At 54.6% G+C, this 13724-nt stretch overlaps 1 protein-coding gene across 22 annotated transcripts in view; it reads right to left on the reverse strand.

Annotated features, from left to right (window-relative positions):
* PNPLA7 (patatin like domain 7, lysophospholipase) overlaps positions 1 to 12507 on the reverse strand; it is a 68866-nt gene extending 56359 nt beyond the window's left edge. For 7 of the 22 annotated variants that reach the window (XR_013520567.1, XR_004730955.3, XM_078333025.1 and 4 more), the window contains exons 1-8: positions 12229 to 12507; positions 9997 to 10071; positions 9730 to 9817; positions 9266 to 9397; positions 7059 to 7150; positions 6768 to 6908; positions 5968 to 6127; positions 3751 to 3831 (exon numbers count right to left, since the gene is read on the reverse strand). Coding sequence is in view for 19 of the 22 variants with exons in the window: in XM_078333025.1 (XP_078189151.1) it covers positions 3751 to 3831; positions 5968 to 6127; positions 6768 to 6908; positions 7059 to 7150; positions 9266 to 9397; positions 9730 to 9817; positions 9997 to 10071; positions 12229 to 12242 (783 nt within the window). In the remaining 3 variants the exon portion in view is untranslated. Of the gene's footprint in view, positions 1 to 3750; positions 3832 to 5967; positions 6128 to 6767; positions 6909 to 7058; positions 7151 to 7299; positions 7386 to 7806; positions 7928 to 9265; positions 9398 to 9729; positions 9818 to 9996; positions 10072 to 11620; positions 11838 to 12228 lie in introns of those variants that run through there. The other 15 variants (XM_078333039.1, XM_002806542.6, XM_078333037.1 and 12 more) reach the window with 8 other exon arrangements.
* Between the last annotated feature and the right edge of the window lie 1217 nt (positions 12508 to 13724).

Below are 13724 nucleotides of genomic sequence, written 5' to 3' on the forward strand. Positions count from 1 at the left end.
AAGCCCGCCAAGAAGGAAGCAGCAAGAGCCGTGCTCAGGGGAGTATGGGTGGCCCAGGATGGCGGTTGGACAGCAGACATGGGGAGGGTCAGACTGGGCAAGAGGTTGGAGGCTCCAGGGAAGGGCTTTTCCCAGAGAAAAGAACTGCTCATGGAGCTGCTGGTTCAGGGCATAAATCTGTAATGGGTGCACAGAAAAAACACCAAGCAGCCAAAAAATAACACAACTGTTAATTCCAGGAAAAACAGAAAGTTGCAAGAAAGGAAATTTAACCTTAGTACACTACATGGCTCAGCTGTGAAGAGTACCCATGAAGCAGTAACAACCACCCATGAGCGCCGGGGGTGGAAGTGCAGCGTGAGGCAAGGGTGCAATCCATGGAGCCACAAGGCTCATCTATCACGAAGCAAGTCAGTGTGTCTGAAATGGATGAATTAGGAAACAGCAAGAAGAAAAGCAGGCTGCTCAGAAGAAACCAAAGCGTTTTTGGTGTGAGGGGACAGATGGCCACTGTTCATAAAACTTTAAGTATGGTTATAGAATCTGTCCATGTTAGGCCGGGTGTGGTGGCTCAAGCCTGTAATCCCAGCACTTTGGGAGGCCGAGGTGGGCGGATCACGAGGTCAAGAGATTGAGACCATCCTGGCCAACATGGTGAAACCCTGTCTCTACTAATAATACAAAAATTAGCTGGGCGTGGTGGTGCGCGCCTGTAATCCCAGCTACTCAGGAGGCTGAGGCAAGAGAATTGCTTGAACCCGGAAGGCGGAGGTTGCAGTGAGCCTAGATTGTGCCACTGCACTCCAGCCTGGCGCCTGGCAACGGAGTAAGACTCTGTCTCAAAAAAAAAAAAAAAAAAAAGAATCTGTCCATGTTATTTTGAAAGAATTTAAATTTTGTTAAAATGACAAACACAAAAGTTTGATGAAGCAAAAACGATGTCACTCCAGGTGATCAACTGATTATAATACAGAATTGCTTATCTCAGATATCACCCCCCATTTTTCACTCCCACTACACTCAGGGAAGACCAATTCCCACCCCTAAGAGACAGAGGCTGTGTTGATGCCAATGCAGACGAGATGGATCACAGCGGCTGAGAGAAACCCGGCCAGTCTCAGCACACAGGTCCCCTCTCCAGCCACAGGCATCACCACGCTGTGATAAGGGAGGCCCAACCCAAATTTCACAAGATCAAGATCAGAAAGAACAAGAAATAACAGAGAAAGCCTCTACCCCAGTGAAGGTATCTTTGTTTAAAGAGAAACGAACCTGCCAAGGTAGGAGGTATACAGAAGCCCAGTGCTAAACAGGTTTACATCCATGTGGACCAGAGCTCCTCTAGTCCTTTCTCAGCTTTTCTCAGGCCCACGAGTGACTTCCACATTCAGGAGTTCCCGAGAAGCCCACCACAGCTCCAGAGACACACACTAACTGAGGCCCCAAAGAGGCACAGAGGGGAGTCTGGTGGCTGGGACCCCACTCTGCCCCAAGCCATGTTGGTGGCTCCCTCAAAGATGAGCACCAGCCTTCTAATGGCAGGTCAGCCTTGCTCAAAGGAGGTGGGTATCTTCTCCCTCCCCAGGCAGGCGGCCTCCCCAGCATAGGCCAAGCATCTCATGAAGACACACAAGACCCAGGGAGCATGAGATGCCAAGGTGTCATCCATGCCTCCATGCCAGGCCCCAAACAGCTCAAAGCCTACCTGTGCCCATCTGCTGGGAGCAGAGTGAGCACCCTGGACACCCAAACGTCTGGCTGGAGCTTGTTACATCCTTTCCAAGCAGAAGAATGCAGGATGAGATCAGAGGACACCACCCAGGCTCCATCGCAGGGCTGCATGCAAGGACCTAGACGCTTGGTTCTGCCTGAATGCATCCAAGCCAGGGTTCTGGTGAGCTCTGGAAAACTATCCTCATGAAGGCTAAAGAAACTGAGGTAAAAGTTACCTCAATACACAGCTAAAAACAAATGCAAAAGGTATAACTTAAAGGAGTGATATTAAAATCAGACACCCCTTTTGAGTTGATAGGCATTTAATGAAAGTCAGCTAATGGACACTAAAGATTTGTTTCACTGCATGTAGGTTTTACTCAAAGAAAAAGAAGATTAAATAAACATTAAATTCTAGTTAATGGGCCAAACACAGTGGCTCATGCCTATAATCCCAGCACTTTGGGAGGCCAAGGTGGGTGAATGACTTGAGATCTGGGGTTTGAGACCAGCCTGGCCAACATGGTGAAACCCCGTCTCTACTAAAAATACAAAAATTAGCTGGCTGTGATGGTGCATTCCTGTAATTCCAGGTACTCAGGAGGCTGAGGCAGGAGAATCAATTGAACCCAGAAGACACAGGCTGCAGTGAGCCAAGATCATGCCACTGCACTCCAGACAGGCAACAAGACGAGACCCTGTCTCAAAAAAAAAAATATCTAGTTAATGGCTGGGCATGATGGCTCATGCCTGTAATGCCAGCATTTTGGGAGGCTGAGATAAGTGGATCACTTGAGCCCAGGAGTTCAAGATCAGCCTGGCCAACATGGCAAAACCTCATCTCTGCAAAAAAATACAAAATTAGCCAGGTGTGGTGGAGCATGCCTGCAGTCCCAGCTACTTGGGAAGCTGAGGCGAGAGGATGGCTTGAGCCCAGGTGGTAGAGGTTGCAATGAGCAAAGATCATGCCACTGCCTGGGTGACAGAATAAGACCTTACCTAAAAAAAAATTCTAGTTAATGTTGGGTACATGGGTGATTTTACTATTTTTGCATATTTTTTAACTGTTTCATAATAAAAAGTTAAAAATCACATGATAACATGATAAGTAATTTCTTTTTTTAATTGAAATAGAGTGTTGCCCAGTGACCCAGGCTGCAGTGCAATGGCCCAATCTCGGCTCATGGCAGCCTCCGCCTCCAGGGTTCAGATGATTCTCCTGCCTCAGCCTCCTGAGTAGCTGGGATTACAGGCACCCGCCACCATGCCCGACTAAATTTTATAGTTTTAGTAGGGATGAGGTTTCACCATGTTGGCCAGGCTGGTCTCAAACTCCTGACCTCATGATCCACTTCAGCCTCCCGAAGTGCTGAGATGACAGGCATGAAGCACTGCGCCCGACAACACATGATCTCTTAATCTGGACATCAGGTGCACACTGTGCTGGTGAGGGTGGGGAGTGGGCATCACACATGCTGGGTGCAGACACTCCTTCCAGCGAGGGACTCACAGCATTTTAAAAAATTATAAGTGTGCATCCCCTGGGACCTGCCAAGTGCACCCTAAAGATTTATCCCTCAGACCAGCCTCTGGTATAAGGAAGGATGGACACAGCACACATTCACTGCATAACGAAAAGCAAAACGCTCGGTGCCACAGAAAGATGACGCCAGCAGGGAAGAGCCCAGCAGGGCTGCCAGAAACGAGGCAGCAGGTCCCCCGGGAGGGCCTTGGGCCTGCAGAAAGGAGAAACTCCCTCCACAACGCTTTGTGCCTTTCGAGTGCTGAACCACATGCATCTATTACCCAGTTCAAAAACAGTCATTAAAGAGACAACCAGAACCCTTAGCCACACGCCCGGCTACTCTTCAACGCACTGTGGCTGGAACAAAGCTCCCTCCTACTTCCTCCCGTCTTCCTGGACCAAACCCCACTCCCCTCAGGTCACTGTGGAGAACTGGCCTTTAATCACTGCCAGCTGTCCAGGCAACACAGAGCACCCAGGCCTACAGTGTCGACCAAGGCAGCGGGACTCACAGTGATGATATCCAGGATGCTGAGCAGGCTGTGGACGCTGTCTCCCGCCAGAACCTCTTTCACCACCACCTCGGGGCCATCCTGCACTTGGAGAGCAGAGTGGGTGCCATCAGGTCTGGGGCCACGACCACAGGGCCTGGTGGAGGTCAGCGCAGCCCAGGGCAATGGGCCTGCCCCTCTGAGGCACCATCCCGGCTGCGGGTGCCTCGACAGAGGGCAGGGGATGAGATGGACCTGCTGGCATCAGGGGTGTAACAGGCAAGAAGCACGGGCAAGGAAAGTGGAGGTGAAAGAGGAGGAGACCCACCTCTCCACCCACGACTCATCCTTACTGCGGGGACTGAGGCAAAGGTTCCCAGACCCTGTTCATTTGCTGAACCAGCTGTAAGGGCTCCAAGGACCAGTTCAGCTACTACCAACCTAAATTCCAGAACTTTGATATAATTTCCCATTAGGTTAAAAAAAAAAGAAAAGAAACCATGCTATTTTGGTGATTTAACAATGTAAGAACTTTGGGAGGCCGAGGTGGGTGGATCACCTGAGGTCGGGAGTTTGTGACCAGCCTGACCAACACGGAGAAATCATGTCTCTACTGAAAATACAAAAAACTTAGCCAGGCGTGGCAGTGCATGCCTGTAGTCCCAGCTGCTTGGGAGGCTGAGGCAGAAGAATCGCTTGAACCCAGGAGGTGGAGGTTGCGGTGAGCCAAGAATGCACCACTGCACTCCAGCCTGGGCAACAAGAGTGAGACTCTGTCTTAAAACAAACAAAGAAACAATGTAAGAACTTCATCTCAGCTTAACCCAGGAAAATTCTTTATGAAGTTGCCCAAATCTGACCTCAGTCCCCTCCATGAGGCCCTCCCATCTAGTCCAAAGCCAGAGGGATGCGGTTCCAGTCCTTTAGCCCACATGAGCTACAACAAAAGCCTCTGCTTCACCAGCTGGGTTGCCTCATTCCCAGGAGTTACTGGCTCCGACTGCCCCAGATGGGTGAACCAAGCCCCTTTCCTTCCTAATAACTCACCAAGTCCAGCCATACACTAAGCGACAAACCTGAGAACCAAACAGCACTTCTGGTCTAGAAACCCTGATGGGCAGGGCAGGAACTGTCATGGGGTGGGTGCCCACTCCCTGAACCACAGCTGGCAGGAGCCCTGCAGGTCAGGGGGATGATCAGGCAGAGGCCAGGGTTTGCTAAGTGTGTGCTTTAAATAAGAACAAGCAATGGGAGGTGTGGGCCGAAAACTACCCGGACAGACAAAGCAACACCACCCTCCAGGAAAGCAGCACGATGCCGAAGAGGCCACCACAGGGTCTGGCCCAGCCCCAACCCCCAGCTGCAATTCAAAGAGTATGATTTAACAGAGGTAGGAAACACCTATAGCGCTCCTTATTTATTTATTTGTTTCTTTATTCTGAGACAGGGTCTTGCTCTATTGCCCAGGCTGGACCAGTGCAGTGGTGTGAACACAGCTCACTGCAGCCTCAACCTCCCCAACTCAAGTGATCCTCCCACCCCAGCCCCAGGTAGCTGGAACCACAGGTGCTACCACCATGCCTGGCTAATTATTTTTATTTTTTGTAGAGACAGGGTCTCACTATGTTGTCCAAGCTGGTCTCCAACCCATGGGCTCAGGCGAACTTCCCACCTTGGCCTTATTTTCTTAAATTAAAATAATTTAATTTTATTAGAAACCTGAAAATAGAGCAAGGGTTTAGCTAATCACAGCAGATCAATACAGTGGCTTACTATTAAACCATCGAAGGTCTTGGAAGAACCATTTAAAAGGGTTGCCAGGCCCAGTGGCTTCTGCCTGTAGACCCAGGGCTCTGAGAGGCCAAGACGGGAGAATCGCTTGAGCACAGGAATTGTTGACCAGCCTGGGCAACAAAATGAGACTCCATCTCTACAAAAAAATTTTAAAAGTTAGTTGGCCATCATGACACACACCTGTAATCCCAGCTACAGGTGAGGCTGAGGCAGGAGGATCGCTTGAGCCTCAGAGGTGAAGGCTTCAGTGAACTGAGACTGGATCACTCACTCCAGCCTGGGTGACAGGGTGAGACCCTGTTGTTAAAAAAAAAAACAAATAAAATGTAATAAAAAATAAAAATGGTTTTTCCCAAATAAATTAAAATCAAAATTCTGCCTAACTTTTCAATGGGAAACGTTTTACGACTTGAGACAGAGTCCTGACCCCACCCTACGACTCACAGCATCCTGGATGCAGACCTCCAGCCGCCCGTCCTGCACCACACAGATGCTGGGGTCGGGCTCCCCGGGCTGGAAGATGTGCTCCCCCTCCTGCAGCTGCACAAAGACGATGTGTTTGCAAAGCTCCAGGAACAGCGGCTTCTCAAAGTGGCCCAGGACCCTGAAAGAGCCAGAGTGCACAATGGGACGTCCTTCCAGGGGAGGAGGGCGACCCGGAGTGCATGGTGGGACGCCCTTCCAGGGGAAGAGGGCGACCTCCAAGGGAGTCTTGAGAGCACACGGCCACCAACAAGCCGCTGGTATCACCGCCAAACACAACTGTAAACTCCTGAAATTCCCATGAGCCTGTTTTCCATCAGCTCAGAGAACTTTTCAACCCACCAACCTGAGCCACACACACACGGGAGGAAGGCAAAGGTGGCCTCTGGGAGGGTGAGCTTGGCCAGGGAAAGGAAGGGGTGCAGTCTAGGGGCTAGTCAGCAAGACAGGGGCATAAAGCAGAACCCAAGCTCAAGGCTTTGGATCCACCCTTCTCACTCTTTGGATCCACCCTTCTCACTCTTGCTCTGGGTTCATCACTGAAGATGAAACACTGGGAAATCGTTCAACAGAACGAGAAAGACCTGGTGAAGGTGCCAGCAGATCGCAAGGCCCCACCACAGGGCACAGACACTAGCAGCCCCGGGATGGGCTTTGCAGACTATCCCCCAACGCGGGACAGCCATGCTGGAGTCAGTCCCCAGTGAGAAGCCGGGGAGGACCCAGAGCTGCAGTGGCCCTTGGACTGTCCCCGCTCTTACCGAACGTTTTTCAGCATGTACAGAACTTCTGATGGCAGGTGAGAATTCTTCACGTCAAACTCCGTGAGGTCGGCCTCCAGGAGGGAGGGCGGGGGCTCCTTGGGCTGCAGGGCCGGGTATTCCTTCTTGAAACGCAGAATCCTACAAGGCAGAGACACACTAGCTTTGTGCAGATCAGGCAGTTTCAAAAGCCACAGCATCAATAGCCAATACGCCAGGCAGCTCGGGGTTGGGGAGGCCAGGACCGTCAGGGGCACCTGGGCAGGATGTGCTCTGAAGGACCCTCAGTACCTCTTGGCCAAAGACAGCACCTTGGTCCTCCTCCTGGCCCGCTGCCGGGGCAGGGCAGTGTTCTCGACAAGGGTGTTGGGGAGCGTGGTCACCTGCAGAGCCAAGGGAAACACGCAGGCACTGACCCCGTGAGCCTCGAGGCCGAAGCTCACAGCCGCAGGGGTCAGTCCTCAGGACCTGCCTGTGGGCCTCCCGCAGTCCCAACTTCAGCTCCCCGGGTCTGGCTGTGCCATTTCCCTACCCTGCCTGGCCTGTGAGGAAATGTTGGCAGCAACATGGCAGGGCTTCATCCAGCGCCACGCGTCCTTGGGATCATCCTCACTGTCCCTGAAAGTCAAACCTCCAGAGCCCAGGGCTTCACACCTGCCGGCCCCACTACCCCAAAGGCTGACAGCCACTCTATCCTTGGCTTTCACGCTTGTCAATGTGACCCTTTCCTACAAAAATCCACCGTCGGCTGGGCGCAGTGGCTCACACACCTGTAATCCCAGCACTTTGGGAGGCTGAGGCAGTGGGATTGCTTAAGGTCAGAAGTTTGAGACCAGCCTGGCCAACATGGCAAAACCCTGTCTCTACTGAAAATACAAAAATTGGGCCAGGCGCAGTGGCTCTCACCTGTAATCCTAGCACTTTGGGAGGCCAAGGTGGGCAGATCATGAGGTCAAGAGATCGAGACCATCCTGGCCAACATGGTGAAACACTGTCTCTAATAAAAATACAAAAATTAGCTGGGTGTGGTGGTACACACCTGTAGTCCCAGCTACTTGGGAGGCTGAGGCAGGAGAATCACTTAAACCCAGGAGGCGGAGGTTGCAGTGAGCTGAGATCACACCATTGCACTCCAGCCTGGCAACAGAGTAAGACTCCATCTAAAAAAAAAAAAAAAAATCCACCACTGTCCCCACCTACCTTCCACTGCTCACTTCCCCTCTGACCCGGGGCCACTGCCCATTCTGTCCCCTATCTGGAACAGTCTTCTTCCCTTGTCCAGGCAGTGCCCGTCTGACTGACCAGAACAGCAGAGGCCTGGGTCCTACCCTGCACACTGACAGGCCACCTCTCTGCGGAACCACTGCCTGCTGCCCTTGGTCCAGAGCCATTGCCTCACTCCACCTTTCCTCCAGGCCCTCCGTTTCCCTGTCCCTTACAGGGCTGCTGGGTCATGGCCAACACTCAATAGACCACCTCAACTCTGCTCCCAGCTGCCTAAACCCGTCCCAGACCCAGCCCGTGGCAGCCCTAACTCACCTGCCCTCTCACAGCACTTACCACTGATGAGAAGACACACACCACAGACGGATACCCACATCCCTCCCCTCTTGAGTTTTTCAAGATTTCTATGAAGAACACAAATTAGTTGTGCAACCAGAGAAAGGAAACACAGACTGCTTTAAAGGGATCAGTCCGTGCGTTTTCTGTGACGCTTCCGGGTGTTCTGTTGAGCATTTCCTGGGTCCCTCAGGAGTGCAGGGAGGCAGCCAGGGGAGGCCTCCGACAGCCCAGTTCACCAAAGGCCAGGAAGGGTTAAACCAAGGCTGCTCACTTCCCGCTTGGGGGCTTGTTAAACTCAGATTCCTGAGCTTGACCCAGGGATCTTGTCTGGATTCCAGAACCACCCAGACACTGAAAGTGAGCCACACAGCTTTCAGCTTAGTGCAAACATGCCGGTAACCAGGGAACTTAGAACCTCAACTCTCAGGGGCCAGACTCCGTCCTCAGCCCAGTACCCCACAGCCTGGCAGAGACCCAAGCTCGGCACCATAGTCAGGAACCTCTGGTAAAGCACAAGGCCCTCTGCACCCACCCGTCCCCAGCGATATTCCTAAGAAGCGGCTTTCCATTAGCATTTCTTGTTAAAATAAACCTCCGCTCTGGGGGCAGACAGGACCTTCCTGCCCCTCCAGCCCCTGTCTACCACAGACCTTCCCAGAGCGGCCCCTCCAGGTCAGAGGGAGTTGAGGTTTGAGATGGTGAGGGGTATTTCTGAGTAAAACGTGTTGGGTTCAGTTGGAGGAAGCAGACACCATTCGGGATGATTTATACTGTTCCCCAAACCCTGAGCCTGGTGGCAGGGCTGTGGAGCTAGGGAGAGGGCAGCACACACCAAGACTTGCCCAGACTTGGGGAGCCCACAGCAGGAGAGGCCCCTCCCACAGGGGCCTGCTCAGGGGAGCTGTGCGCAGCGTGGGGCCCAGAACACCAGCTACCTTCCTCATGATCTTCCGGCCGTAAAACATCACTTTGTCTCTCTTCCGGAACCTGTACTGAGGAGTGGGCTGTGCCTGTCCTGTAGGGGAGCGAAGGGGCGGCCTGAGGTAGAGCCGTGGCAGAGGCTGGTCCTGGACGGGCAGGCACACCACAGTCATATTCTCGTCCTGGCCAGCACCGGGCCATACTCAGACAGCATGAGGGAACAGGGCCCGGGGGGACAGGCTCGTCTCCAACAGAGGGGGACCCTCCCCACTTCCCACTGAAGCCTTGCTCAGGACAGGACTCTGAACAGACTTGATTTCCTGGACCCAATGTGCTCAGCCTGAGCCCAGACAGGCCATCAGATTCTAGCCAAAGCCACCAGGGGCTTGAGGACCCCTCCCAGGAGTTCAAAACACATCCCAAGACACCCATGCTTTACCCCAAGCCCTTGGGCCAGCATCAGATCCAGGATACTCACGAAATCGGCTAAGCCTTCTGAACATGAAAAGGATGACAACGCCACCCAAGGCCAGGGCCAGGAGGGCTCCAACCGCAATCCCTGCCAGCTGCCGAGAGTAGAGACAGGGCCCCCTGTCAGCAAGGCCGAAACCCTAACCCTAGCCCCAAGCCTGCCCCTGCCCCAACTGCAGGCCTGAGCAGGAATGAGCCAGGGGTTGGAGATGGGAAGAGGTGAAAAAAGGCCATGGCCCCCCGAGCTAGCCCCAAAGTAGTGTGAGGCGATTACCATAGTGGATGGTGAACCTTCCTCTGTGAACTGCAGCCCCCACGAGTGCAGGGTGGTACCCAGGCAGAAGCCGGCCTGCAGCAAAGAACATGGGGTTAGGCGGGCATGGGCGGGCACAGCCAGGCCTCCCAGCCCAGACTTGCTCAGAGCAGCAGGAGAAGAGCTGGGAGTGAGGGGAGAAGTCCCCAGCCCCAGAGACTTCCAGGAAGAAGTGATCTCACCCTGGAAGGATGCCGGGGCCCTCTGAGCCCCTGCTAAGAAGCACTCAGAGGGCAACCTGGCTTCCTTAGTCACTGGGACACAGCTAGGCAGGGCCAGTGGCCACCCCGGGCATCACTAACACACCACATGCTGCCGATGCAATCCTTGGGATGCAGGTCTCAGGGAGCAGGCCTGGCCACAGGGGAGGACAAGGCCCCCTCTCAGTGTCCTCTTGGCTCCAGGACGAGCAGAGCTCAAGACCCCAATGAGCCATCTGGATTCTGAGAACATTCAACACCAGTTTACACGTCAAGCAAGGAGGCAGAGGCCAAGAAGTCTCTGTGTGCTGCTGTCCGGGGGAGGTGGGGAGGGGGGAACCGGACTTCTGAGCCCAGGTCTGTGGGAAGGAAGAGAGGGTGAGGGCAGGATGGTGAGTGGGCAGCAGTAGAGGACGCTGGTGGTTCCCCAAGAAGTCAGAGAAAACGAGAAGATGCCAGCCAGATGGGCAGCTCTCTCTGTTCCTGCTGGCATCCACACCTGCCGCCCAGGACCCAGGAACTGGATAGGACTTGTTCAGCCTGCAAGTTTCTACACAAGAGCCAAGGCCTGGCCCAGTGCGGTGGCTCACGCCTGTAATTCCAGCACTTTGGGAGGCCCAGGCGGGTGGATCACAAGCAGGAGTTTGAGACCAGTCTGACCAACATAGTGAAACCAAACCCCGTCTCTACTAGAAATACAAAACATTAGCCAGGTGTGGTGGTGTGTGCCTGTAATCCCAGCTACTCGGGAGGCTGAGGCAGTAGAATACTGTGAACTCAGGAGGCGGAGGTTACAGTGAGCTGAGATCACACCATTGCACTCCAGCCCAGGCAACAGTTCGAGACTCAAAAAAAAAAAAAGAAAAAAAGAAAAAAAACAGAAGAGCCAAGGCCTAAAGCAGCCTCCCCATCTGCCCCCCCACCCCCCCGCCCACCTGCCCTACCCCCGTCCACCCACCCATCCGCTGTGGAGAGCCAGGACTCAGATAAGGCCATCTGTGCCGGAAAACCCAGGGAAGTCAGAAGGGCATTCAGAAACGCATTTCAAAGACACAATTCTGCACCAAGACAGAATGAGAATGTGCACAGAAAGCTCAGCCCTCGGAACTTTGTTCAGAAGGCAAATATAAACGCTGGCAGTTTGTGCTTCAGGACAGGGGCACCCCTGGGCTCACTCTCAATCAGGTGGGGTGCACAGAAGCACCTGAGACCATGTCCTTCACTTAAGGACTCAAAGTGAGTCCCTCTGAGCTCAGCTTCTGAGACAGGATCCAAGGAAGGCTCTCCCACAGCGGCTCAGGACCGTCAACTCTCGCTCTCCCACGGCGGCCCAGGATCCAGTTAACTCTTGCTCTCCCACGGCAGCCCAGGACCCAGTCACTCACTCGCTCTCCCACGGCAGCTCAGGACCCAGTCAACTCTTGCTCTCCCACGGCAGCCCAGGACCCAGTCACTCACTCGCTCTCCCACGGCAGCTCAGGACCCAGTCAACTCTTGCTCTCCCACGGCGGCCCAGGACCCAGTCACACGCTCGCTCGCTCGCTCTCCCACGGCAGCCCGGGACCCAGTCACACAGCTCTCTCTCCTGAGGTGGGGCATCTCAGCTTTTTCTAGCTTTTCACTGCTGCTTTAATGGATCCAGTTTTCCAGATTAGGAATAAAGGCCTTTGTGATGTGGCTACAGACGTTAGACTAAGAAAATGATTTTAAACAAAACCAGCAGGCAAAGTCCTAAGGGGAAACTGGAAGGAGCAATTGTGACCTTAGGGGAAAAAAAGACAAGGCCTTAGGCAGTGCCCATGGGCCCCCACTAGCCAAGAAGCCTGGCAGCTGCGACAGGAGGCAGAGAGGGGCCAGAACCACCACTCCCACAGTCCTCAGGCTTCAAGAAGCCAAAGAGCTCGGCAGAGCAGATGTTAAGAGGACCCTTCTCTTGGTCCAGAAATGCCCCACAACTGGGAAGTCCAGCGATCTGGCCCCCTGACTTACGTACCTCTGGGCTGACATCTTTCTCTTCCTCCATGGCTAAAAACAGAACAGTCAGGGGTGAAAAGCAGACAGCCTGAGGCAAACAAAGGCACGCCTCTACCGGCTCACGCTCACACCAAGACAGCTGTGGTCTCAAACTTTTCCCTGGGTTCCTTTTCAAGTCAAATTATGTTTCACTGAAAGGAAAATCCTGCTGAAAAAGTCTGTTCTCCAGGAAAAGAAGCTGTCTTTTGAGAAGCGTCTGTCCTCTGGTCTGTGGAGCCACTTCCTTCCCTCTGTAAACAGCCCTCACGTGGCTGTCCCGGAACTCAGAACTGCAGCCAGATGGGGCAGCTCCAAGCAGGTCAGGGGGAGCTGGGCCCAGTGCGGCTGGGATGTGAGCAGCCTGCTAGATAAGCACCTCCGGAGGGGAGGTGCTTCTGGGGGTGGTGCGTGGACTGGGTGTGAAGACGTACCTGGGTAGGGGGTGAAGCTGGGGAAGAGGTGGATGCGAGGTTTGTAAGTGCAGCTGGGAAGAGTGGATCAGGGTGTAGGGGTGCAGCTGGGATGGGGGTGGATCAGGATGTGCAGACATCAAAGGGGAGTGGGGTGCAGCTGGGGAGGGGGTGGAGTTGGGGAGGTGTAAATCCGGGATGTGGGGGGGGGGCTGCTGGGGAGAAGGTGGATCCTGGGTGTGAGGTGGGGCTGGAGAGGCGGTGGATCTGGGGTGTGGGGGTGCAGCTGGGGAGAGAGTGGATCCAAGGTGTAGGGGTGCAGTTAGGGAGGGTGTGGATCCCGGATGTGAGGGTGGAGCCAGGGAGGGGTGAATTGGGGTGTGGGGGTACCGCTGGGGAAGGGGTGAAACTGGGGAGAGGGTAAAGGTGAGGTGGGGGTGAATGGGGTGTGTGGGTGCAGCTGGGGAGGGGGTGGATGGGGAGTGGAAGTGCAGCTGGGGAGGGGGTGGATCTGGGGTGTGGGGCTGCAGCTAGGTGGGGGTGGATCTGGGGTGGGGGTGTGCAGCTGCGGAGGGAGTGGATCCGGGGTGTGGGGGGTGCAGCTGAGGAGGGGGTGGGTCGGGGTGTAGGGGTGCAGCTGGGGAGGGGGTGGATGGGGTGAAAGGTGCAGCTGGGGAGGGGGTGGATGGGGTGAAAGGTGCAGCTGGGGAGGGGGTGGGTCGGAGTGTAGGGGTGCAGCTGAGGAGGGGTGGATCGGGGTGTGGGAGTGCAGCTGGGGAGGGGGTGGATCGGGGTGTGAGGATGGAGCTGGGGAGGGGGTGGATCCGGAGTGTGGGGGTGCAGCTGGGTAGGAAGTGGGTCGGGGTGTAGGGGTGCAGCTGGGGAGGGGGTGGATGGGGTATGAGGGTGCAGCTGGGGAGAGGGTGGATGGGGTGTGAGGGTGGAGCTGGGGAGGGGGCGGTTCCGGGATGTGCGGGTGCAGCTGGGGAGTGGGTCGGGGTGTAAGGGTGCAGCTGGGGAGGGGGTGGATCGGGGAGTGGGGGTGCAGCTGGGGGGGTGGATTGGG

This window comes from Callithrix jacchus, chromosome 1, assembly GCF_049354715.1.
Source record: "Callithrix jacchus isolate 240 chromosome 1, calJac240_pri, whole genome shotgun sequence".
Taxonomy (NCBI): domain Eukaryota; kingdom Metazoa; phylum Chordata; class Mammalia; order Primates; family Cebidae; genus Callithrix; species Callithrix jacchus.